General features: G+C 49.0%; 2 protein-coding genes and 1 long non-coding RNA gene across 3 annotated transcripts; all 3 read right to left on the bottom strand.

Annotated features, from left to right (window-relative positions):
• Window positions 1-1,771: 1,771 nt before the first annotated feature.
• Window positions 1,772-13,370, bottom strand: LOC128430135 (insulin receptor substrate 2-B). Its single transcript, XM_053416106.1, has 2 exons — window positions 8,873-13,370; window positions 1,772-2,127 (listed from the first exon to the last, which is right to left on the bottom strand). The coding sequence occupies exons 1-2, from the start codon at window positions 13,041-13,043 to the stop codon at window positions 2,123-2,125; spliced, it is 4,176 nt and encodes a 1,391-aa protein (XP_053272081.1). The 5' UTR covers window positions 13,044-13,370; the 3' UTR covers window positions 1,772-2,122.
• A 3,118-nt stretch (window positions 13,371-16,488) lies between these two features.
• Window positions 16,489-24,528, bottom strand: gc2 (guanylyl cyclase 2). The gene is given in 23 exon segments (XM_053416107.1): window positions 16,489-17,942; window positions 17,945-18,012; window positions 18,313-18,398; window positions 18,475-18,569; window positions 18,655-18,753; window positions 18,830-19,004; window positions 19,085-19,277; window positions 19,386-19,549; window positions 19,688-19,836; window positions 19,947-20,096; window positions 20,200-20,356; window positions 20,450-20,626; window positions 20,704-20,784; window positions 20,945-21,067; window positions 21,199-21,295; window positions 21,432-21,516; window positions 21,637-21,755; window positions 21,864-21,967; window positions 22,165-22,598; window positions 22,681-22,798; window positions 22,893-23,072; window positions 23,155-23,283; window positions 23,356-24,528. Coding segments are annotated over 23 exon segments (3,333 nt in total). The 5' UTR covers window positions 23,647-24,528; the 3' UTR covers window positions 16,489-17,883.
• Window positions 24,529-25,708: 1,180 nt separating this feature from the next.
• Window positions 25,709-27,447, bottom strand: LOC128430382 (uncharacterized). The gene is made up of 3 exons (XR_008334010.1): window positions 27,338-27,447; window positions 25,963-27,187; window positions 25,709-25,845 (listed from the first exon to the last, which is right to left on the bottom strand). It is a non-coding gene; the product is annotated as an uncharacterized LOC128430382 (long non-coding RNA).

Here is a 27,447-nt window from a genome sequence, read left to right as displayed (position 1 = left end):
ATTTTAAAAGAAGGAAAATCAGAAACAGGGTGGAGGTTGCATCAGATGAGTGAATACTGAAAACAATAAAAAGTGAAATTCTGTGGACTGTCAAGTTTTTGTGGTTAACACACATTTCTCTCTATGGAAACTGCTGCGTGGGTGAAAGTCATGGGAGAGTAGCGCCAGTAGAAATGCTAAATATGGGCCTATCAGTGTGTCCGTGTGAGAGAGAGAGGAGACTGTGATTGATGTGTTCACTGCCTGAACGTGTGTGTGTGTGTGTGTGTGTGTGTGTGTGTGTGTGTGTGTGTGTGTCTGTGGTTGTAACAGGGTTAGTATGTCCAGCGTGTTGCACCTGGGGCCGGGGCTCATGTTACTGGAAACCTCTTCACGTCACCCACAGCCAATGACCAACTCCCCAGTGTGTGTGTTTGGGGTGTGTGTGTGTGTGTGTGTGTGAAAAATCCCGGACGTCATCGGGAGCCGGTGACAAAAAGTCGAAACGGGGGCACGGCGACTTCTCCTCGCCTAAATAGGGCTGCATGACCACTGTGTGTGCGTATGAGAGCCGGTATGGTTGACACCGCATGACCATGGCATGTGTCTTCATGACGTACAGGCGTGTGTGTGTGTGTGTGTGTACATGCCACTGCTTGCACAGTATACGGTTCACTTGCAGAGATTTAGTGTTCAAGGTTGTGTTTGCATCCCAGTGTTGACGTCTGTAATTTGTGCTTTTACCTTTCACAGCGTTTTGTGTGCGTGTGTGTGTGTGTGTGTGTGTGTGTGTCTGTGTCTGTGCGTCACTCTCCCTCTCTAACCTGAACTGTGCTACGGACCATATGAGGTAAAACTGAAAATGTAGAACGCCTGGAAACACCTGCTCCACTCGACAGCTCCTTGAGCAGGAGCCTGAGTTGGAGGAGCAGAGCAGCGGCAGCAGGGCGGAGAAACCTCCACAAGATCCTCAGGGTTTTAATTTGAAAACTAATATTTTCTTAGCTTAGTTTAGCTTAGCATAAAGCGTGAACATTTGAAAACAGCTACCCTGGCTTTGTTTGAAGCTCACTCATTAAACGATAAATCTGAAATGTAAAGCTGTCGCCACAGAACTTCAGTCAAAGAATTCGATTAAACGAACAAGATAAAATATTTGAACTAGCTAAATTTGAACTAGCCAAATCCGGTGGGTCGTACAGGAGAAAGAATTTAAGACGGAGAAAATGTTCCAGCATCTGATTGGTGTTTGACGTCCTTCCCCCGCCCTGCTGAGTACCAACGGTGTCACAAAACAAGTAAACGTATGAAACATCTGTACCTATTGCAACGAATAAATAATATGTGCTACAGAATATGAAGAGAGAAATGCTTTAAGGTTTATCCCGTTGAATTACAGTACCGCAACGCGAGCTGACTGTGGCGCTGTGTGCCAACGCCACGGATATCGTGGTGACCTTTGTAATCCAAAGGTCACCGAGCGATGCCACTCTGTGACAAACTCGAATCATCTGAGGGATAATAATAAAAAATTAAAACTTTGTCCACAACTTAATAACTGCATGGTACCGTATTTAGGATGGATTATGTTTGGGGTAAAAAAAAAAAGGTTGAATAATAACAAAAGATAAAAAATAATATTTAAGTTGAATGCAACATAAAAGTCTGTACCATAATGCCTTAGCTTAGCATTCCAGCCTCCCTTTTTCATACCGTACGCAGAATCAGAACCATGAGGTCCAGTGGACGCCCCCAAGGTCAAAGGTCACTGAACACAAGGGTGTGGGGGGGGGGGGAGGAGACACACCGGTAGCATTGATTCAGAGAGGGGAGGGGCTGATTTAAAAAAATGACAAGAAAAATATGCATATATGTTTCGATATATGTGCATATATAAAAAAATAAAAGATGAAATACACTTAAAAATGAAAACTGCAAGCGTCATCTGTTGTGATGGTGTTTGTTGTTTTCTGGGTCCAGGAGGGAGCGGCTTCTCTGTCAGGGTGGAGGTCAGAGGTCACATGTGCGGGAGGCCAAAAGGTCACAGGCAGAGTCAAGTGCCACGAGCGCAGAGATGAGGACGAAGAGGAGGAGGAGGAAGAGGAGGAGGAGGAGGAGGGCGGGGAACCTCTGATGTCCTCGTTCAGTCTGAGAGAGAAGAGGAGAGACAGAGACGCTGGTGAGAAACTCAGCTTCAATAAACATCAGGTTTCGTTTCTGTAAATGGGAATTATTATTTCTGTCAAAAGAGGCATGATAGTAGTTAAACATTTGGTTTTTCTTTATCTCAACTTTTATGGTGAGCAAAAAAATTGAATTATTAGAAATAATGAAGTGAAAACAGTCGTGAAAATAATGGACAGATCATGAAAATCACAAGTTGCAGCAGCAGTGAAAACAGGAACTGTCATAGAAGTGGAATCGACTGTGACCCACAGAAAAACTGTTGTTTTCTATTTGCGTGTGGTGACACACACACACACACACACACACAGAGATACACACTCACACTCACACAAGGATACACACAGCGAGGAATGTGGCTGGTTCTCTGACAGTGGTTTTGGACTCACAATATTAGTTGTTTTTGGACATTTTGAAGCCTGGTGGTGGGCCGGACTAGTTTTGACTGGAATCTGGCTTCAGGCTTCTGTCTTTTCAGAAGCTGCAGCGGTCGAGTGAAAACTTCTCTTCTCACAACTTTTAGATATTTTCTAGATCCTGAAACTTGATCAAACCTCATTCTGGAGCCGTGACGTTTCCCCACCTGACAGTTCAGTGTGGGTTCTCCTCAACATGGATATAAACCAATCTGTGAGCCACTGCAGCCGCTGAGGCACAAACAGAATCGGTTTTCTTAAAGGTCGCTTAACGCAGCGACAGAATGTGGGTGAAATGATAGAGTCGAGCCGCGGCTTCCCTGGCAGCAGTGAATGCTCATAATCACAGTGAACTCTGGAGTGTGTTGTTGGCGTCGGTACAACTGCTGCCGAGTGTGTGAAAGCTTTTCAGAGACGCAGCACAGATGTAAGACATCTCTGACCGCGTGGGCGGCTTGGCTCGCTCTACAGATCTGTTTGTCTGGTAAATAAGTGAGCGTGGCCGGTGAACTTTGGATTCAGCTCGCTTCCAGCAGACACACAATACACACACACACACACACACACAATACACAAAGTTTGTTTCCTGCCCTGCTACGAAGGCCGGCCCCAGGACTGTCAGGTTGGCTGTTTTGGCGAGGCACGGCGGCCCCGGATGACCCGGGCGATGGCCGGCGCCCAGCTGGGTTATTCCGCTGAGAGCGAGGCTTTGTCTGACACAACAATGTGAGCAGCACGCCTCAATACAGATGCTTTGACAGGGGGCACTGCTGGAATGCTGCTCCTCTGTTCGTCAGCCACGGCTACAGAGGGATGGACGAGCGGGACGGATTGATATGAGACGTGATATGAGACGTGATCTTGGCCTGTAGACGAGTGGTGACCACGTCTATACAGTTTTCTATACAGGCCTCTTTCTGACATGTCACATTAGGAGAAGCCCGGGTGAGAATAATAAATGAATGACGGCTGCATTCCATTCAGCTCCTTCAGTGTCAGGGTGCTGGTGTTCTGCACGCTGCCTCCGTGTCACCTGGTCACACCGGGACACTTGACCTGGTCCACGTTATCAGGGACACCTGTGCTCCTCCTACAATCACACGTCCAAATGTCCACGGAGACAAGAGCCCAAAGAGCAGCTCATCACCAACAAGGTGTTTACGTGAAGAGAGCAGAGACCTTACAATATAGAACAGATACACACATATGTAAATGGAAATTCCTCAAAAACCTTTGTATTAAAAAGATTGTATCACAACCCTTATGGATGTTTGAAGGCTGAGGTTGAAAAGACTTTGTATTAATATATCAGCCAGTACAGTACACACAGAGAGAGAGAGAGAGAGAGAGAGAGAGAGAGAGAGAGAGAGAGAGAGAGAGAGAGAGAGAGAGAGAATTTGGAAAAACTGTTCTTAGTTATGGTCGGGATAATAAACGCAGACTTTCAGTTGTGTGAAAGTGAGACAGATGGAAAAAGAGAGGGAGAGAATGTGTGTGTGTGTGTGTGTATTTGTGTGTGTGTGTGTGTGTGTGTGCATGTGCAGTCTGAGGTCTCTGGGTTTCTCTGCAGTCCAGGACTTTGATCAAAACAACGCTCTTAGGACAGAGGCCCAACTGACCTGAACTGACCTCAGTTAAGCACAGACACACACAGACAGACACACACACACACACACACACAGAGACACACACACACAGACACACACACTGACTAAATCAGGTTATAAAAGCACCGTTTGCCAAACACCTGCATTAACTAACAGCTTGTGGTGTCATTGCAACACCGACAGGTGTTCAGACTGTCTCTCTCTCTCTTTCCCTCCCTCTGTCTCTCTCTCTCTCTCTTTCCCTCCCTCCCTCCCTCCCTCTCTCTCTCTCTCTCTAATTCAATCTGCCCTCCCTGACCGCTGCCCATCTCTCTTTGACCGTCCCTAAACCCCATTCACCCAGCTGGGACAACAGATGAAAGGCATCATGGGAGTGAGCGTAACGTGTTGACCTGACACGAGCTGGCGTGGGGGGGGGGGGGCGACGGCCTCTTCACTGCAGATCGAGAAACGGAAATTTGATCGTCCGCTCGATTCCCTCCCCGAGCTGCGGTTCAGCATTTTTTTAACTTCATTTTTCCACAGATTCTGGTTTGAGTTTCCGACGGCAGCAGCAGACAGGACAGAGACTGATTTAGATCTTTTTCCTTTTCATTCCTTATGTCCTAACAAGTGCACTAAGACCAATGGTCACATTCAAATCTGTCAGAGTAAATAATATCTGATATATACAGCAATTAATAAGGGATTAATAAACATAGTCATCCACCTGAAACTCTAGTTATTTACATATTAACTTTTAACATAAAAAGATTCATAATTTTCTTATATTTCACTATTCTATAGAATTCTCTTGATCACTTTTTAAGCAGACATAAGGCAAATTAAAGAAACATCTTTGAAAACATGTCTCACTCTTCACAGGACAGCCATGACTCAAAGCACACGTTCAGACTTTGTCTAATAAAGTTATCTAACGTCACATTCCAGTGAGTTGAGGGGTTCCCTCGTAAAAAACAGCTTTATCATTAACGTGTGTCTGAGGGAGGCAGCGAGTCGGACAGAGAGAAGGAGAAACCAGTAGAAGAGAAGGAGAAACCAGTAGAAGAGGAGAAGACATGGAAGCTTCAGCATGTTGGAGACAAACAGGAGCCTCGCTGGCTGAGTGACGCTCAGGACCACCTATGAAATCTACACTCAGAGTAACTGAACACCTGAAGTGACAGACGCACCGAGGCCCAGGGTGTGTGAGTCTGTTTGTTACTGACGAGACACAACGTCCCCATTTGACTGAGCTCCACAGGAAGTCCCTCACACAGCGCGGGGGTCTTCAGCACGTCAATCACAGACCTGACTTTATTTAATCTGCACCACTTGGCTCTTGTTTATTAATACTTATTAAAGAGATGGAACGACAAACCAGAAACAAAACAACACATTCTAGATCTGCAAACAGGATTTCTACCTCCACAAAGCAGGACAGTGGGGAAAAGCTGTGGTGTTTACTTTAATTGAGATAGAACCTGATGAGTCGGGAATCTACATTTAAAACATTCAGTTAATGGTGCAATAAAACTCAAAATGTATTTTCTAACCATCAACCAATCATTTCCATTCCACTACAACTCTTAACAATCCTGTTAATTCATCCTGGACGTTACTAATCACCCTAAACCTAAATGAAAAACTGAAAAGAGAAGTTCAAACATCTGAGAGACACCTTCTTCAATTCTGTAGTACTCTAGAATTCAAGGACCAATGGGAACCCGGCTGGCGCCAACACGCCCGAGGTTAGAGGTTCCAATTCTCCGTTTAGCTCGACACTGCCGGGTTGATGGATTCCCAGGCTTCTCAGCACAGGCCACCCACGCTTTGAGCTTTTATCAGGCCTGAGAATCAAGGTGCTCAGAGTTATTCTGAGAGTATTTATTTGCTAAATTGGACACTGGAATGGGCACTGCAGGAACAACTTCAAACCGTTCATGAGTCAGTTCAGTTGGGCTGCTTCAAACCAGTTTCTTTGTGTACATGCATGATGGCTAATCATTCTAACATCTGTGGGCCTATATATCTGGTTATTTAAGAGGGAGATGGAGCTCTACATGCAACACACACACACAGAGCAAAAAGAGGGTCCTGTTACGAGCAGCGCATGCCTCAGATGGGCCCATAAATTCATGTCAGTCTGGAAATAGAACTGTAAATATAGAAGGGGCTGGTGGCGGAGGTGGGAACGAGAGAGGAAAGGGCAGCCGTGTACCGTCTTCGCTCTGGGGCTGATAACCCGGCCTCGCACTCGGTCTAACCCGTTACCACCTCATCGCCACTTGGCCGGGACGCCGGGGGGGAGGGGGGAGGGACTGGGAGAAAAGGGCAGGTTACCACCGTGGTCACTTCCATCTGAAAACCTCCTCGCTTTGCAGTCCAGCTCCACAACCCCCCCCCCCCCCCGAACCAGCTGATATCCACCTGACCCTTTGCATTTACCTCCAGACTCTGGTGTATTTTTAGATAATGAGGATTTGCTGAGTATTACAAAATCTGGACAGTTGCTTGGAATAAACAAGGAATCTGAAGACATAACTTAGCTGTGTGGGAGAATGCAACACAATGAATCAATCACAGAAATAATGTGCATAATGAAAACAATCAGTCATAAAATCCAAGTTATTAATGAGCCGTCAACCTCAAAACGTTGATGATTTTATTCTTTTCTGCTTCTTAGTCCCTTGTTTTAAAAAGTTTAGGACATGATTCTACCGCTCAGGACAGACTGGTGGTAGATATTGATTTGCATTTACAGCAGCCGATAGCTCTGACTGTGCATCACAACCCCAGCACCAGAGTTTAACATGGATATTCATATTTCATAGGCACAGTTCAAACACTAAGTTTCCCTGACAGCTGGACATGAAGCTCGGCCCTCCCTCCTCCGGGTCAAGGATCCAGGTGTGCATCTTCCAGCTCCACACCGCAGCTGAGAGGAAGTGCATTCCTGAGTGGTGATGATGCGTTTCCTCTCGGCCCCGCTGTGTGCCTTGACATGAGGCCGCCGCAATTACAGAGCCACATCAAAGGCTGCCTGCCATGACTCAGTACGCACAAGCACTCGCACACACGGCTACACACACGGCTACACACACCTAGAGACTGTAAACACACTGCAGACACACCAACACACAGACGGGGACTGATCATGCTCCCATCGTCAAACTGTGGGTATGTGTTTTCTGAACGTTGGATGACATGAACAACACAACAACAGACAGACAGACGGACTGACACAAACAATAGGATGTGCTTTAGGGCTTTGAGTGTCAGTTGATCTGTGCGAGCACAAGCACACACACACATTCAGCACTGTAGATTAACACACACACAAGTTACTGCATCTCCGTTCAGTGGTAAACAAATGAGTCAGTCGCTGCTTGCAGAGAATCCTGACTCATGCTCATGCACAGACACACACACACGCGCACATGCAGCAAGAAAAAGATTCGGGGTTGGGGGGGGGAGAAAGTGAAAGACTTAAAAAAGGAGTTAAAACATCAACTCTTCATCCTCGTTCACGCCGTCTACGACACCGACTGCAGACCTGAGATCAGCAGCGAGCCTCCTCCACATCGACCTGCCTCCGATGCCTGAACGTCATCACATCACAACAGTAACAGCTGATATACATTTATTCTGGATTCTGTGCAATGACTATTTAAGTAGAATCACAGCAAATAAGATAAGATCAAATGTTATTGTTTTAGAAACTTGTGACGTCCAAAACAAGGATTCACAGAAAGTTTCTCGACATGTTATAGACACAAGGATGAATCAATAGTGACAACAATCCCTACAAATCACAGCCTCACAACACAAAGTCAACACTAAAAGCTTCACTGACCCGCTGTCAGCTTCCTGCATCGTTTCATGTGTTTTGCCGTCACACTCACTGATCCTGCTGGCGCTGGATTCCTCCTTGTTTTGCATAAATAAATCTTTTTTTTTTCTTCTTCAAAAGATGTACAAAAGTGTCTCAAGTGACAGATTTAAAACACACAAACACCCACACATGAGTTCACTCCGCCTCCAGTACATGCTGACACAAAGAGAACCAGCAGCACATGCTCAGACAGGCTCCAGGAGGCTCCAGCAGCTACTGAGACGGGAAGTCGGGGGGCCTTGATTCAGACCAAACTTGACCTCAGATAAACCTCTGTTCACTCAACGGCTGGCACACACACACACACACACACACACACAACACACAGACCTCGAGATGAACCACATACTGGTGCCACTTCCTGTACCAGCACTGTTTGAGTCGAGACCTCAGCTCCCTGGACAGATGCTCCACGCGCCTGAAAGCCGCCTCGTCAAGATCACACAGACCGGATCCAAAACAGATTCACTACAGAAGCTGCAAATTGATACAATGGGACTAATAATAGCGTACAGCACTCGGGGTTATTTTGGATTTCGCTGAGGGAAAAAGTATCCCCGACGCTCGTCCTCCTTCACTCACACATGAAAGCTCCTTCTTGTGCACACACACACAAAGAGAGACTATGTTGTTCTGTCTGCCGCGGCTGTGTCACAGATTCTCCTGCCAAATATGATTATGAAAGTAGAAAAGAGAATTTAAACAATGGCCGTCAGAGCAGGCAAACAAATGTTAGCATCACTTGAGCTGTGGGTGGCCGTTTCCCAACCTGACAGACACAAACACACACACACACAGTTGTGTTAACTCACCCTTGTTTGTCGTGGAGACTCCGTCAGATTTGGTGAAGTCTATGCTGGCGTAGGCGCCGTTCTCCGGCGGAGACACAGTCCCCAATGCTGCCGTCGTGGCCGCCGAGCTCCCGTTGCTGCTTCCAGCTCCCGGCGTCCCGGCTCCTCCATTACTCCCGTCCTCCCTCAGTTCCAAGGCGATGTAGTTCAGGCCGTTCTGGTAGCCAACAGACATGTTTCTGCACATCCTCCCAGCTCCAGCTCCCGAGGAGGAGGCAGAGGTCCCGGCTGTAGTCCCCGTGTCCGTGGCTCTTGTGGGAGCGTGGTGAGCCGGCGAGTCTCCGACCCCCTCCACCGACATCCACACACTGTCGAAAGACGCTGAGCTGGCCCACCTGGAAGCTTGACCCTCAGCGAGGTAAGATCCATTAGAGGCTGCGGGGTTCGCTGTGGGGTGCGTGGCTGAGGATGAGGGTCCAAGTCCTCCTCCAGGGGGAGTTGAATTAGAGGAGGACGTGGAGGAGAATGTCTCTGAGCTGTGTCTCCTCCTGCCCTGCGGGTCAGCTCGAACCACCTTGGGCTCCAGCTGCTGTGTTGGCGTCCTACCTGGACTTGACGGGGGGAGAGGAGGGGAAGTGGATGAGGGGGAGGCAGAGGAAGCATGGCCGTAACGTCCCTCTATTACACAGAGGTGCTGCAGCATGGTTGTGGGGCTTGTTTGCGTCCTGTCACCTCTGCTGAGGTTAAATGTCATGTCTGTGTAGTCGTCACCTTTCGACCTCCAGTGACCTGCAGCGGGGACTCCAGGGGAGGCCAGGGCCCCAGGATTGCTAGCCAGCGGTCTGATATAGCTGGGCGGGTTCCATGGGGCGACGAGGCTGGGTCTGGGAGACTGTTTTTTACCCAGACACCCTGCACTGTCCTGCTGATCTGCCTCCACCTCCACACTCATGTAGTCCTGGTGAACTTGGGGCTGTGGGGGAGAGTGGCGGTGGTCGGTGGATCCCAGGGAAGGTGCTTCATCTTGGGCAGAGAGAGGATAGGCAGGGGGCTGTTGTTGGTGGGGGTAGTGATCCCCAAACTCTATGTTAATATATTCTCCAGGACTGGAAGGCCGTTCGGATGAGCTAGCTGTGGCAGGGACTGACGTTGAGGTTCCTGAAGACACTGGGGAGGGCTCACTGACCCGCAGCGGGCCGTGGAAACTCCTTCTACCAAGCGGGAGGCGGTTAGGCCTCACCACACGTCTGTCGGCCATCGCTGCGGTCGTGTGATGAGCTCCATAAGGCGGCGGTGGATGAGAGGGGGTTGAGGTGCTACTTCCTCCCCCACCCCTCTTCTCTGGTGTTGACATTGAGGCTGTGGCAACTGATGAAAAGACGGGCTTGGCAGGATAACTCATAGGAACATACTCCCCACACTCCTTCTCATCCCTCTCTCTCGTGGGCGCTTTGTAGGAGCGAGGGAGGGAAAAATAAGGGCTGTAAGACTTTGGGGTGCTGTCAGGCGTTAAATATCCACTGCTCCCTTCGTTTGAGAGCTTGCGCCCTCCACTGCTGCTGTACGACATGTCCATATATTCCCCGTTCTCAGGTCTCTCTGCTATACTGTCACTCGCACCACCACCTGCCAAACTGGAGCTACTGTGAGGGCTGGGGGAGGCCTGCACTGGGGAGGGGGAGCTGCCGCTGCCACCTGGGAGCATCATCATGTAACCGTGGGAGTCTGTGGAGGACTGAGGCTGGAGCTGGGGGTGGGCTGAGCGGGCAGCTAGAGCTGGGCTGTGAAACTGAGGGGAATGGGAGACATGATGGGAGTAAGAGCCGGGTTGCATAGGCATGTAGTCGGGGGGCGTGTCCCGTGTTGAAGCAGCCACACCGCACAGCATGGGCATGTAACCGCTGTCTTCCTTGGCAGAGGAGGAGAGAGGAGGACGCTCGCCGCCGGCCTCCGTCCGGGAGAGGGTGGAGGGACGGCTCTGTTGGCTGTGCTCGGAGCAGGAGCTGTAGTCAGAGCGGAGCGAGGAAGAGGAGGAGGACGGCCCACCACGGAGCAGCCCGCTGCCAAATGGCAACACAATGTCTGACTCCTCATCCAATGAAAAGTTGGTCTGGGTCATTTTCTGGTAAACGGCGACTCCAGAGCCACCGGTTGCACCTCCTGCAGGTCTGGTGAAAGAATGAGTCCTCCTCCTCAGCGACGACGATGAAGAAGAGAAACGATCTTCCTCTGCCGCTGATGAGCCTTCATCCCGAGGTGTGTCACCTCCACTGTTGTTTCCAGACCCTGCACTGGTGCCAAACACCTCCCGGTTCCAGCCCATGGCCATGTAATCGTTTAGACAGTTCTCCTCTCTGATTGGTGGGGTGTTTCCTAGGGAGTCTGGCGTGTTGCTCCGCACCCGGAAGTATCGGAAATCCCCGGGGCTTGAGCCGTACTCATCCGAGGAGTTGAAGCCGCCATCCGACGGGGAGCCGCATATCGAGGCGCTCGATGGCCGGGTGAGTGTGTCGGACACCGAGCCGTGGCCGCTGCTGGAGGACACGCTCACTGGGCTGGTGGTGGAGGGGAAGTGGGAGACGGGGAGGGAGGCGGAGCGGGCGTGGTAGTTGGCTGATGACCCTGGGATGGCTCTGACGTAGCGTCCAGCGCCGGTGCTCGTGCCAGCGTTTCCTGTGGCGACACCCCCACTGCTGCCCCCGACGCCCTCCTGACGACCATGATGGGCCCGGGCCGAGTTGAGGTGAACCAGACTTCCTGTGGCGGAGCGGAACGGCCGGTTCATCGTCCCCTCGCCCTCACTGGATGTACGGAACCGATATCCACTAGCCCCAGAGCTCTTACTGGAAGGCGGCGTACCCACGACCGACTCTGTTCTCGAGCGCCGCTGCAGCCCGGTCTGACTCGGGGGCAGGTTGCCCAGGTGGCGCCGCGTCGTGATGAAGGGCATGGGGTTGGAGCCCGAGGACTGGCTCTTACTCCGTGGCCGAAACTCTGCAAAAGCTTTCAGGGACTTCATGGTCTCCAGGATGGTCTCGTGCATGTTCTGGGCCACGACGGAGTCATCCACCTGCATCCAGATCTCCCCGGGCCCGATCGAAGAGGAGCGACCCACCTCGATGAAGAAGAAGCTCTCTGAATGTCCACAGCGCCGGATGTTCATCAGCTGCAGGTTCACACACGGGGTCTCAGAGTTCAACTTGACGAGGTGAATGGTTTTCGTTGAGAGGCAGAGCCGGTAAACACCTGTGAGGTTTTTCGTTTGACCCAGTCCTTTAGGTTTCACATTCACCTGCCACACCTCCTTAAACACGGTCCCGGGAGTGACCGTCCCGTACCCATCGTCCAGATCGTCCGCGTCCAGGTGCCCCTTCTTGCCCTCACTCATCAGCTCACTGACAGCCACGTACCAGTCCTCCTGCTCCGGCTCGTTCTCCGCCACGATGGCAAAGTATTCGTCCTTGGTGTAAAGAGCAATGAGGTGTTTGTTTTTGGAATCCGCCCTCTTGTTCACCGTGAAGCACTGGTAGAGGTAAATCACCCGCTTCGGGGGCGAAGGCGCCACCGCTCCGCCGCTGGCCACGGCCGCGGCGGCGGAGCGCAGGCTGCTCCTGAATTTCTTCTCGCTGTCGTAGTACTCCAGGCGGCTGGGACCGAGGTGGCTGGCCGCCCGCAGCACGAAGAACCGCTTGTGTCCGTGTTTCTGTTTTCTCAAATAGCCACATTTGCGAATATCATCCACAACGTCCGAGGTGCTGGCGACACTCACCGCCGCGTAGACATGGCTGCTGCCGCCGCCGCTGCTGCTGCTGCTGCTAGCGGCGGGGTCCTCGGCCGTGTGCGCCTGGCTGAGGGTCGACGAGCAGGAGGAGGAGGAGGAGGCTTTCCTGCCCGGGGACTCCGCGATGTTTTCCCCGGAAAGATGCTGCTGCTGCTGCGGGGCCAGCTGGTAGTGGTGGTGATCCTTTGGCTGGTGGCTGAGGAGGTGTTGGTGGTGGAGGTGGTTGGAGGGCGGTAGATGGAAGCGAGAGCCGCCGCCTCCTCCGCCGATATTAATTAACGGGGAAGGGGGTTCCCCGACCGAGCCGTCCCCGTTCGCTGCAGCCGCGGGCTTCGTCCCCACGTCCCTCTGCTGCGGCTCCACCATCAACATCGCTGCCTTCCCTTCCTGGTAGTTCGTGAAATTCGCCATCGGAGCGCGCAATCAAAGGTCACTCCAGCAGCGGGCTAATCCGAGCGGACCCAGACCCCATTCTTGTTTTGGGAGACGAGCTCCCGAGTCCGGCTAGGCCAGCTAACGTAGACTGGCTCGGATTCACACTCTCCCCCCCTCCCACCCGCACACCGGCGCCGTTATTCCGCCACAGGGGCCGAGAACCCGGGCCCTTGTCCCGGTTCGCGGAGAGGCTGGAGGGTCCGGTGCGGGCTTTTAATCACGAAATGACGCCTACCGTGTGCGACATGACCACGCTCGGTGCTTCGGTGCTCGGGAGGACGAGGCTAGTTGAGTTAGCATCGCTGCTCCGCCTGAACACATAGAGCACAAACAACACATGACCCGCTGCGTCACACGCCAGCGGGAGGAACAAAGACCCGAGCGAGGGCGCCCATTGGCTCCTCCGTTTGACCGGCGTGCGGTGACAGGCGCCGCGGCCAATCAGAGCCGGACATTAGCCCTGCGTCAATGGCTCGGGCCAATCGCGCCGCACGGATTGTTCTCGAGGTTAAAAATAGGCGGTGACCGTGTGAGGCATGTCTGGAGTCTGTGGATCTGATTCCCCCTGCGACTGTTTGCACGAGGAAACTGATCCCAGAGCTGCAGAGAACAGAGCGGAGACCAGAGGCTGCCACTGTCTCTGTGGGCCGCGCCACACATGTTATATATTTACATTCACAACCTTACAATAAAGTGTTGATTTGATTATTTAGCTTCCTTCCTTTTATCTTGTTTTATTCAGTTTTAGCTTTTATTATTGTAATGCATGGTCACTCTTGAATATTAGTGTTTTTATTCTTTTATTTACGTTTTAATGTTATGTTTTTATGTATTTTTACTTAGCAAAGTGTTTTTTAACTTTGTTTTGATCGTATTATTATTGTTATTATTTGTAGTGGTAGTATGGTTGTTGTTGTTGTTGTTGTTGTTATTGTTATGGGACATATATATGCCTGAGGAGTGAATATCTTCTTTTAAACCAACGCTTATCGTATAACATTCCTGCATTCACTTAATAATAGTTTGTATTATTGTACATAGAGTTCAGTCATGTCTTTATCAGTCCTGCAAATACATTTACCTGTTCATAATATCAGCAGAGTTCTTCAGGACATATTTCAGTGTGAAAACATAACCTCCTCGTCTTAGGTAAATACAATCAGGTAACAAATATATGGTGTTTTGTTGTTGACGTGTTGTTTTACATTACTGCATCAGCAATAGTAGAAGTAGTGAATATGATAATTATATGTTTATCATCCCTTTTTTCAAAAGATTGTTTCATCTCCTGAAATCTTTCTTCCTCGTTCCCGCCGGGGGAACCGACCGATGCGAGGAACTCTCCGGTCTCTGGACTTGTTCCCTGCAGGGCCGGAGGTTTACTGAGGCACTGTGCTGCTCCGGTCATGTGAGAACCCTCTGGTGAGTTTGGGCACCGGCCAACTCCGGTGTCAGCGGGGGTCAAGCCAACCGCAGTGACCTCACACGGCCTGCATCCTCCGCGACCTAAAGCTATAACCAAACTCGGCTTTGGCACAGGTGGGGAATTCAGATCAAATCCAGGTTTGTACCAGTGCCATGTGCGACATCTGCCATCCACACCACACTGCCTCTAATCCCTCGGAGTGATATAAGGTCGTTTTTAAAAAACCTTGTAGCAGAAACATGAGCCAATAAAAGAGCGTGCATGTGCGACAGCGGTGATTCGAGGCCGTCGCTGTGTTTTCCAAGGGAACCTAGATGTAGCCGTCCAGGAGGGCTCCCCCCTTTGCCCTGGGGAGGTCAACGTGATCTTCCACGCCGCTCCGCTTTCTAAACACCTACCACAGTTTGCATGCAACTCTTTGCTGGTGCCCTTTCATCCCAAACACCTTCCAGTATCATGAGCGGGATCATGTGTAGTGCAGCTGGTCCCAGCAGGAATCAAACCCTCAACTCTGGCAGAGTTTTAGCCACGGAGCCGACGCTGGGCCACCTGTCTGTGAGTCTCACTGTAAATGAGAACCAACCAAAAAGTAATTAACGCTCATTGGTAATATACGTCTGTCCACGCCTGCTGTGTATAAATACAACTCTTTCCAATAACACAAACTCAAAGCGACTGACTTTTGAGGAAATGTGTTTTCCTGTCATCATCAGGTGGAAGATGGAGAAGGTCAGTCTCAATATGTTCTCGAGCTTTTTAATCATATCACATGACTTTCCTTTACAGATGAAGTTATGAAGTTATGGTCCTGAAATGCAGATAAATTAACCTTGTGGTTAAACTGTGTCGTAGACTTGTCTTAGCGCTAAGCTAGGCTAAAGTTTTTATTTCTCTTTTGTACAAAAAGGGGACATTTTAGTGAATTTAGGAACAAGTCTTCCTGTAGTTTGAGAAACTTTATTGACACAAAAGGTCACAACAGTTTCGCCCTCTTGCATTCGCCCCCCCAAGTCCCACTCTTTCACCTCGTTAACCCCTTGTTACGGAAAAAGGGGACCGCATTGTGACAGCCGGAATACCAGGATCCAATCTCTCTCACAATGACAGCGAGCTACCAGTCGAGCCGACGGGGCAACCCAACTCTTCCCCGGGGAAGTATCAGCTGCGTTTCAAAGGAAGTCGGGTTCCGCTAACCTCCATCTGGCGCGGGTACAGACAAACGCTCGAAAAGACCCCCCCCCCACCCCCCAAGACCTTTCATCTGCGAAGTCACTTGGTCTGCAACCTTTTGCCTTGTTTCTATCTCGCTTCTGAAAACAGAGAATATCATATTCTGCAGAAATCTGACAGCTCCGGGTAAACAAGGTTAAAATATGAAAATTGGGCCTTTCTGATTTTCCTCATTTGCATTAATCCAAATTCACGCAGACTATTTTCTTAATTTGTTGTTGTTTGGTTTCAACCCTCTGTTTTTCATATAATGACTATTACATGAACTTTCTCTTCTCCTGATTGACAGGGCCCATGACACAGCGCCCTCTGCTGGTGTAAACTCAGCACTGCACTCGAACCCTGCGCTGCCGTTGTACTTGCAACAAAGGAGCAGAGCCAACAAAGCAGAAAGACACACACAGGAAACACAAAGGAAACAAGCTTCCCTTTGTCACTGAGACGGGCTGTGATTTCACAACAAGCTCAGTTTCCACGCTGTGTTGTTGACATTGCAATTTAAACACACACAGACACACGCACACGCACGAACACACACACACACACACACACATACACACTCTATTTACACATTGAACTAACTAATTACTAAAACACACACACACACACATTGCAACATGTTTTTTTATGATCTCTCACATTCAAACAAATAGAACTTTGACCTTCAAACTGTGATACTGAGTGCACATCACTGACTTTTAGATTTTCTTTATTTGTATGTTATTGTTTTTTTTTTACCATTGACATATTAAAACAAGGCTGCAAACTAATTCATATTCATTTGTTGATTAGTTAGTTAATTAATATGAATTGTCAATTAAAACCCAACAACCCTTCCATTATTGTAAAGGGCTTAATGAAACATCTGTGTGTAGACTTATAGCCACAGGGGGTATAACCACTGAGAGTCGTGAATAAGACAGAATCCAAAAGGTATCTTCGTTTCCGCTCTTGAAAATCATTTGAATGTAAAGTTTGTTTAAGATTAGAAGATCATTTTATTTTATTACACATAAATTATAGAGTAAATCAGGTTACATGTAAAGTTTCGTTGGAGTATGAGTCTGTTATCTACACAGTGAGAGAGTGTGGTAAGCTCCCTGTCAGTTTAAGGATTTTCAATGGACACGCACACGCACACACACGGACACACACACACACACACACACACACACACACACACACACACACACACACACACACACACACACAGGATCAACGGGGATAATCCCGCGGAGTTTCCAGGTTGCCATCTGTAGTTTGAATAAATCTGAGATTATTTTGTATTTGACCACTAGAGGGCGTTAAGGGGTTGTTTTAATTCACATTAAAAAGTTGGAGGAGAAACTTTTCCTAAATCCTCTTCAAACAAACTTTATGGAAAAATGAAGCTATTGACAGAAAATTGTCAAATTTCCTACATTTAGGAAAATTGTTCTCTTATGAGGATAAAATAAAAGTAAAGCTGATGATATTAAGTAACTGAATCATTTATATCAACACAGATACAGATAAACACATTAAAACAGAGCTGCAATCACTCAGTAGTGAATAAATTCGTCTTCACAGCTGAACTACACAAGATTCTGATGAAAGAATAAAAGACAAATTATATTATTAGTTATAGTAAACCAGTATGGAGTATGTGTTTAATGTAGAATATCAGATCCAATCAGCCAAATTCATGGATGGACGATGAAGAGCAAAGACAAGGTGGTGAAAGCATGAGATGGTCATTTATCCTCCTTCACCCTCCTTCCTCTCACCTCTCCTTCTCTCCTCAGTCTGCTTCCCTCCTCTCTCATTTCCTTGTTTCCTCCCCCCTTCAGACGGAGACTCAGGGAAGTGGAGGAGGAGGAAATGAACTGAAGATTAGCGTCGCTCCTCGGCTGCTGACGGGCGGTTTCTGCAGATCCCTGCTTTGCTGAGTCATCGCCTCTATACATAGCTCCAGACAGGACTTCATCTCGTCACTTCAACACACACACAGACACAGACACACACACACACACACACACACACACACACACACACACACACACTCCTGCTGCTGCTAACTCTTCTCAGAGGATGATCTCTGTAGGAGTTCTCTCTGTCAAAGTCCTGATGTGAAGTTGCATGTTTGGTCCCGTCCAGGTGAACATGTGACCCACAGGTCAGTCAGTGGGGAGACATCATGATGTTTTCCTCGTCTTCGACTGCGTTGACCTTCGTCACGTGACGTGAGAGCTCTTCTTCACAGCCTCTTGAAACACCTGCTTCCCGTCCCTGGACTTCTTTGCTTTGACGCTGATTTGAAAAGGATTGATTTGACATCAACACAAAAGTAGAGCCAAAACATCTTGATTTCCCCCTGGTGGTGGGCTGCAGAATTGTTAAAGTTAAATAATGCATAACATTACCTCATTTTTTCTCCTTTGCAAGTTGCTCCTGTTGCAGTTTCTCGGCTTTCTGTTTCTTGTACTGGGCGATCTCGGCCATCTGCAGCCCGTGAGCCATTTGCCTGTTGGGACGGAGTAAACAGCGTAAACATAGCTTGCACTCACAAACACACAAAACGCCACGTTGCCAAGAAAAAGTCATCTCTACCCAGTTTTGACTTCAGGAGGAACAGGCAGAGGTTTGGTGAACCCGTCTCTCCCTAGGAGCCAGAAGGTCTCCTCCGCAACTTTCCCCTGAGAGGAAACACAAAGAAAGGTGTTGAGATGCTGTGCTCTGTTGAAATCTTGTCCTTGATAAACAAAGTTGTACCTTGACATCTGTCCTTCCTCTTAATTCCCACTTGTAGCCGAGCTTTAGATCCCTCAGGACCTTCACGGTGCTCTCGTGGACATGGATCCTGCAGGCTTTAGGGAACAAACGATTAATGACTGCCTGGTTATTTAATACACAAACTTCCAGTCCTATGTTCTTTGTCGGTCTGTGACTTACGCAACCCGCTGGACTCCATACGAGAGGCAGTGGTCACCGTGTCTCCAAACAGACAGTAGCGAGGCATGGTCAGACCCACCACCCCGGCTACACACGGACCTACAACACAAACAAGCTTTGTGAAAGGGTTTGGATCCAAGGATGAAATGTAAGTTACCCAACGTCCAACACTCACCGGTGTGCAGTCCGATTCGTATCCTGACGGGAACATCCGGCATGTGTCTCATCTTGAAGGTTCCCACCGCGCTCAGGATGTCCAGGGCCATGTTCGCTATTTCGGCAGCGTGACGGTTGTCGTTGGGGACAGGAAGTCCCGACGCCACCATGTAGGCATCACCTATCGTCTCCACCTGGACAACAACACAACGCAATGAGCAAACAAGGGATTCAAAGGGATTTGATTATTTGTGCTAACAGAGGTGGAGGCCACCTTGTAGACATCGTGGTTTCCAATGATTGCGTCGAAGATGGTGTAGAGGTCGTTGAGCAGGTCCACCACCTCGATGGGCTCGCTGTTGGCTGAGATGGTGGTGAACCCCACGATGTCGCTGAAGTAAAGCGTCACCTGGTCAAAGTGCTCTGGTTCCACTGTGCCGCCCACCTTCAAAACTTCTGCCACAGATCTGAAGGGAGGAAGAAGAACACAAGGTTTAAATGTGGGTGGAATTTTATTTAAATCATTGATCGGGATGAATTGTAGGGACGTTGTGTTGTGTAGGAGTGAAACTGACGGAGGAAGCATCTGGGTCAGCAGCTTCTCCGTCTTCTGCTTCTCGATCTCCAGCTCCTCCGTCCGCTCTCGGATCAGCTCCTCCAGGTTAGAAGAATACTGCTCCAGCATCCGCAGCATGGAGTCAATGATGTTGGTCTTCTTCCCCTTGTTGATGTCTTTGAACTTAGATGAGGGCGAGAAGGACAAGACACAAGTAAAACTTTACCTGATTAACCAACAACAGGTACAATGACTCATGCATTTAGTTTTACTTAAAATCCGCTTACAGATCATTTAGATGAAGACATTTGGCTCAACTACCTGGTCAAAGATCTCCTCGAAGCTGGGCCTCTTCTCCGGCTGCTCGTTCCAGCACCGCTTCATCAGCTGGATGCATTCTAACGGAGCATAGTCCGGACTGACCACCGGGCGGCACAGAGGAGGAGGCTTACAGAGCTTCTCGATGATGTCTGAAACACAGAGACACATCAGCTGTCGTGGTTTTAACCATGGTGGCACTTTGGCTGCAGGGATCAGTGAATCAAAAGGTAATTAGGGTCTATAGGGTCAGTTCATTGACCTGCAGCGGAGAGGTCCAGCATGCAGAAGGGAGGTCCTCTGATCACCACCTCCTGCATGATGATGGAGAAGCTGAAGACGTCACCGGTCAGAGTCCCGTGAAGCCCCGGCTGCCCGCTCCTCAGGATCTCTGGAGCCGTCCACAGCAGCTCTGGAACACACAGAACCGTATGACCTGGGTTCGGTTGTGGAAACCTACACTTGGACTGTCTCCACGTGGACAAAGTGAACTTGACCCTGATCTGCTCGCTCACCCTCTGCGGGGGGGTCGATGTAAGGGAACCTCTGAGACTCCAGAACCTCGTTGTAACCGAAGTCTGTGATCTTCAGGACAAAGCGTCCGTCCACCACACAGTTCCCGGACTTCAGACGAGCGTGGGACACTCCGCGGTGGTGGAGGTACTTCATACCCTAAGGGGGGGGGGGACAGGATGCATTCATGTACCTGGTCAAGAAGCCTTGAGAAGTTTTCCAAGTGCATCTTCATCTACTTCATATATGAACCTTGATGAGATCCAGCAGCAGAGAGGACTTGAACATCCAGTCCAGCTTCACGTCGTCGTTCAGCAGCAGGTCCTCCAGGCTTCCTCTGGAGCAGAACTCCGTCACGATGGCGAACACGCCACAGTCGTGAAAGAAGCCCAGGAAGGGGTTCACGTTCTCGTGACGCATGTCCTTCATCTGCAGACTTTGTTAAATTAATTCAAAATTCTAAAGTAATGAATTCCACTTTGTTTCACAGAAAGAACAAGACGTACCAGTTCAAACACGTCACTGGTTTTGGTGTTGATTCTGCTGAACGTCCCATCAGGGAGTCTCTTCAGCCAAGCCCAGTCACCCTGAGGGAAACAGAAACAGTTTCATAAGGAAACAGCCTCTTCTTGTCTTTTCATGACCCTAAATTAAACTGGTTCTGCTAATATTTGACATATTTTCACTTTCAAAGATGAACTCAGAATAAGGACTGTGGGATGTGGTAAAACATTAAACTGGGATCACCTCGTAAATGACCACGTTGGAGTTCTCATATGTGGCCGGGGTCACGCTGGACACCGGTGAGACGACGCTTCGGTCCGACCCGCTCCTCATGCCACTGGCTCGGCTGTCGTCCCGACTCAGCTTCTGTGCAGACGCCAGTTCAGGGTGTGAGGTTTGTTGTGTGATTTCCAAAAAGTGTAACAGCAACACTAGCGTTACAAATCTATCCATCACTGGAGACCAGTCAGGAGCTGGACTCTAAAGCAGAGACTGACCTTGTTGCTGAGCGAAGGGTTGATGAATGTGACATCTGCCAGCGTCAGTAAGATCTTGTTTGGACCCTTGACCAGAAGAATCTGATTGATGCGTCGCCTGGGCATCAAGAGAGCAGGAGGAGACGTGTGTAACTCAACGATAACATCAAACTTCTCTAGTTCTTATATCGAAAAAGAATAGTTCTGGACTATATTGATACTCAAGACTTTCCAGGCTGGACAAAGATTTGTACCTGACGCAGTAAATCAATGCCACAGAGACGACAGAGAAGACGATCGCTCCGAGGAACATCCTGATGGTGGTGAGAAGATCCACACCTGGAACAGAACATTTGAAAATGATGAAAATGTCAAAACATAAAAAATTGTAATCAATATTTCCAAAAACCTTGAATAAATAAGACTATAAAGAAAGATTCTCCAGAGTGAAGCTCTCACCCCCCGAGCAGATGACTCCAGGAGTGAACCAGCAGGAGGAGTCTCTTCTGGGTCCGTAGCCTCGGGGGAAGTGGATGTCTCGACCCAGGAACCGCACCATCCCGCCCTCCATGTCGATCCTGTCATCAGTCGATAGGATCGTTATTAATGCAACCACTGACACAACCCTCTTATATGAATTATCTATCTGTACTCCCTGTATATTAACCTAATCATCACTCTGGTACCTGTACACTGGCTTCAGCTCCCAGGAGAGACCGTCTGTGTCCAGGATGAGATATTCCAGCAGAGCTGCTCCGGAGTCGTTGGTTTTAATCTGGTGACTGAACCCCTGAAACGTTTATAAGATACTGCATGAAAATATGAAATCATTCAAATGTATAATTCATGGCCAGACTTTCGTCTTTTTCACGTTTATTTTCAGTCCAAACAGATTTAATTGTATGGCATTAAATTCAAAAGACTCATCTTTATGGACTAAGGGGACAAATGGACAAACTTGTTTCAGTCTCTCAGTCGTCTCAGTACCTGAAAGGCCAGATTGTGGGTGTGTCTCGCCAGGTTGCCCCCAGACATCCACTCCCCCGACTGCCGAACCCGATGCACCGCGTGAGCCATGAAGAGGACGGAGCTGTAGATGGTCCCGAAGAGCGGAGACACCTGCTGTGGCTCCAGCGTCCTCGCCACCTCCCCTGTCTCCATGGCCTCCCTGTAGGCCTCGTAGAAGGAGGTGCGGGGTGACTCGATGGTGACGGTCAGCACGGCGTCGTAGGCCCTCAGCAGCTTGCTGTTGCTCTGCAGAGCCGGGTAGGTGACGTTGCGGTAGGGGAGGCTGTAGAGCAACGTGTCGTACGGCACAAAGACCAGAGAGCCGTCGATCATCTTCATGTCGTAGGCCGTCTCCAGCAGGAGCTTCTGGACGGTGCCGCCGATCAGCGCCGAGTGCATGCACAGGACCACGACTAGGACAAGACAAGATACTAAGACTTAAACACTGTGTCCTTCAGAACTGTCCAAGATCTCAAGTTTGATATCAGTTCTCACCTCGTATTTCACTCATCTTTCGAACCTTGGCCAGGGTTCGCCTGATGCCGTGAGGAGTGTTCTCCATGAAGCTGACCAGTCTGACCGGCAGGCCGTGGCTTCTCAGCGAATCAGCGACCTGAACAGGACAGAGACAACAAGGGGAGAGTTTGGATTCCTCTGTCAGCAGCAGTTTATCTTTATCAGAGTCAGAAATAAAAGCAAATCCAAACCTTGGTGGCCGTCTCCATCCAGATGCCGTCCGTGGAGGAGATGATGGCGACGTGCGCCCACCTGAAGTAACGCATGATGCTGAGCAGCACCCACGTGGGCCTCGCCATGGAGCGGGCGAAGGTCGGGTGGCTCCGGACGTCATCCACCTCGTAGCCATCACAGCCCCAAGGGAACAAAGCCTGGATCAGCAGAGACAAGATCTAATCAGGTCTGTCCAAGCAGGAGATGACAAGATATCTGTAAACTACCATTCACACCTACTTTGTTCCAGCCTTTGCTCAGCATGGATGCAGCGTCACAGTAGCCGGGGTTGACCGGCCCGATGTACCCCGAGGCCTTGCCGTGGAAACCCAGGAACGCCTCCAGTGCTCTGGAGGTCTCACACGGCTCCTGAAGAGGAAGTTCCAATCAGTCAATTCATCAAGTGAGTGAATGAGGTGAGCAGTGAGATCAGCAGCCTACCTGCAGCACGGTGAAATCAAACGTGGCAGCGTAGGACAGGGACGGGTCCCTGTTGATGCGGTTGACGGCGAGCTGCGCTGCCACGTTGGGAAGGGCCTTGGCAAACAGAGGGTCACATCCCCACGGCCCCACCAACCCGACCCTGAACCAGGCCGCCTGAACAGGGGGGGGGAGCAGGCCCAGGAGAACCAGGAGGAACCTCAGGAGGCCACGGAGATTTGCCTGGTATAGATTTGTTCGCCATGTGTGAGGTGTTGAGATGACAGCTCGGTGCTGGTGTCGCATCTCCATCTCCACGGCCTCCAGAGCTCAGAGGAACCAGGAGGAGGAAGGTCTGAGGAAGACTCCCTGAATAACCTCCTCACGTTCAGGAGCAGACACAGGCTCGTCCATGCATGTAACACAGATGAAGGTTCGCAGCTCGTCTGTGTGTGTGTGTGTGTGTGTGTGTGTGTGTGTGTGTGTGTGACCTAGAACAAGTGTGCGACCTGTCCTGTCAGATTATATCAGATCCAAATCCTTTGTAGGTTTAAGCCACGTAGACTGAGAACTGAAATGATCGTGATTATTAACCAGCAGGATGAAGATGGAGCTGTTTCACATCTTGTCAAGAGTCCAAATATCTTCATAGTGACTCATCTGACTTTTCCTCAACATCTATATTTACTTTCTGTAATTTTGTAACAAATATAATGAACAAAAAGTCAGAGAATGGAAACTTGACCTTGTGCAAAGTACAAATGTGACAACTTTAATCTCTCATGTGTATTAAAACTTCGGATCTGCACTGAATTTAACAAAACCATTGATGAATATCAGCCTTATAAATATGTCTAATTTGTAAATAAAGATCTGTGAATTACTGTGACAAAACAAACTGGTGGAAAATCCCATCTCACCAAACAGCACGAGGCTTCTCTGGCCGCTAGGGGGCAGCAGAGACACAGAACCACACCGACCAGCCTCTGTGTTCCCGGACAGAGAGAAAACGTCCTGTGGTGGAAGTTCCTGGAAATAAAGAGGTTTTCAACTTTGTGTCAACATGCAGCAGAGTTTACTTTGCTCTCGTCCCACTGAGGTGATAAAACTGTTACCAGGCGTTGCACAATGTGGCAGAACGGGCTGCACACGTCTAGAGGGGTCGATGGATTCATGCTGATAAAGTGAATCGCCCGTTTCTTCCCCCCCCCCCCCCCCCCCCCCCGGCTCAAACACATGGTTGATTGAATTTTCCACCAAATTACAAACAAGCTCCAGCAAACTACAGAATGTTTTCACGAGTGGACGCTAACGTTCCAAACTGTTTGGACAAGAGAGTCGACCCCTGTTTTATATCTTTATGTCCAAACCGAGACGAATCCGTCCAGATGTGAAGGTCTGATCCTGCCAGATGAACCCGGTGACTCCATTAACGCACACATTCAGACCCATGCTGCTTTAACGCCCTGTAACTGCACCACTGTTTCACTGTTTCAAGTTTGGATTCAATCCGTGATGGAGGCCATGATGTGTTGGTTTGTGATTTAAATCTAAAGCCAAATTGTGTTAAAAGCGGTGACTTTGGAAAGTGGACCAGTCGGTGAGGAGCCTCTCCAGGGGTCAAACAATCCAGTTAGAAGAAAACAGAAAGAACTCATGGATCTGGAATGTGGTCGCGTCCCTGAGAGCGTGATGGACAGTGAAGACATGAGTTACACAACAACACAGATTAACCATGAGAAACATTCACATCACAATCAGAAGATTTTTATCCTTTAAATAATGTTAATGCCAGACGGGCACTCAGGGCACTGATCTCTCCGATTGTCCAAACATACAAAACAAAGTCCAAACGTCCAAACTGAAAAAAAGTCTTTCAACTGGTCCACAACAGTCTCTGGGACACAGGAGTCATATACATTAGGACAATCACATATTAATATAAACATGTAGAATCCCTCCTCAAACCAAACCCACTTTAAATTGATTTAAGATAAACAAGCAGTCAAGAAAACTTTATTAAAAAAAGAGTTGTAACAAAAATCAAATCATCTCTGTGAATCTCATGATTAGATTTTAATTGTAAAACAGATTTTTAGTAGATTTCTGTTCATCCTGACTGAAGCAGAGTTCACCCACAGGTTACTGTACCCCCCCCCCCCCCCCCCCCTTATATCCAGGTGATGACAGGCGACTCTTTGAATTGATCACGTGCTCCTTCTTTTTTCCGAACACCACTTATCTTTATGAAACGCAGTCACTTGGCGGTCGCAGACGAAGGGCCCCTCCATCTCAAGACTGACCGGCACCTCGGGGGGGATGATGGAGGGGTGGGGGGGGGGGGGGGGGGGGGTGCAGGGGCCTGACCGCCAGGGCCCCGGACGGGACAAAACAAGTTTCCACATTACATCACTGGTGACAGCAGCAGCAGCAGCGTACAGGGCTCCACAGGGCGGCACCACGTTCTGAAGAAACCACAGCCTTTAAGAGTTCAAATCCATTTCTCATCTTCTAGAAACAGAAATAATAATAACTTGTTCACAAATTGGTCAGATTCAAAACAGTAAAGACATCTTGATTAGAATTAGGCATAAATCATGAATTCAGTTTTTAAAGATGCGTTTTGACCTTTTCGTCAAATGTCCTAATTCCAAGGTTTATTCACGTTAATTAGCTTAGCTTAGCATAATTGCTGGAAGCAGGGGGAAACAGCTAGCCTGGCTACACCTGGTGCTTGCGATTAACTTGACGTGAGACTGAAATCTGAACTTCCTAAACACTTATTGTGACTTATAAGTTGTAACCAGCTCTGGCTCCTGATTCCCTCTGTGTTCCTTGACTTTAAAGAGCAGCCGGTTGCACATTGTCGTGTGTTGAAACATCCTCTCAGAGCCGTTCTCCTCCACCTCAGAGTCCGGCTAAAAAAAAGTCTCTCTTATCTGATGTGGCCTGAAATTTGACCGTGCATCAAAGCCGCAGCCATGAGAAGTCAGAAATGCAGGAAAGCGCTTTGACATGAAGAAGAAGGACGAGTAAAAACCCCGGTGCCACCCAGGAGCCGCCCCACGCAGCCGGAACCGACATTAGAAACAAACGGGTCTCACGAGGCTCAGCGGCGCTAAAGCCTCATCACGACAAATGAGTTGTGTAACATGAGTTTCACAAAGTCGACCTCGCTCAGAGGATTTCCCCCCCCCCAACGGTGGTTTTGATAAATCAGCATGACTCATCGCCTGACTTCGCTCTAACTCCCTTCTCCCTTGTTTGTCTTGGAGAGAGCGAGAGGCCGAGGCGTGTCGGACAGACTCACACACCAGAGAAGACAAACTGGTGAACTCCCAAACACACACACTGTGACATATAACACAACATTTTGTGTTTGCGCCTCAAACGCACTTTGTGTCAGTTTGTCATTCCCCTTTGCTGAGATGGTCGACTTTCTTTGGCTCACGAAGCTTTATCACGACATCAGATAGCAGCAGGCGCACAAAAAAAAACACACACACACACACAAAGTAGCTGTAGTTGCTGTTTAGTTGTTGTGTAAACTCGAGGATCGTTTATCCACCAGTTATTTCACGAGCTGCAAAAATCCATCGATCAGCCTCCCACTTACTGTCAGGAACAGAATTCTCGAGGTTCTTATCTGGAAAAGATTCCGGGCCGTTGCTGCAACACAGAGTTTCTGGTGATTAATCAAAACCTTTTTAAAATCATTATCTTGAAGCCAGTGTTCGAGAGGCGGGAGGTGGGAAACAAACTGTCGGGGGGGAAGATGATGTGATAGAAACCAGACTGCAGCTTCAGAACTCGACCAGGATTCAGCTGTGGTTCAGTTCGTGGTTTGAATGACCTGTAGAGTCCAGAGAAGAGGAAGAGGACGAGGAAATGAGCAAACGAGCTTCCCACTGGGAGCTGGAGCTAAAAATAGAGAGAGCAGATATTGTTCTTGCATGAACTCTGGAGAAAGGACTGCATATAAAGAGCGAGGAGGGACTCGAACCTGCGGCTGCTGCAGGAGGGACTCAAGTCTCCGGACATGGGGCGTCTCAAATCTCCCTCTATCTAGATTTGGTGACCTCATGTCCTCGCTGAAGATATTTCTAATGTTTG

This window comes from Pleuronectes platessa, chromosome 23 (genome assembly GCF_947347685.1).
Source record: "Pleuronectes platessa chromosome 23, fPlePla1.1, whole genome shotgun sequence".
Classification (NCBI taxonomy): domain Eukaryota; kingdom Metazoa; phylum Chordata; class Actinopteri; order Pleuronectiformes; family Pleuronectidae; genus Pleuronectes; species Pleuronectes platessa.
Note: the sequence above shows the minus strand (reverse complement) of the source record. Positions and strands in the feature narration are given on the sequence as shown.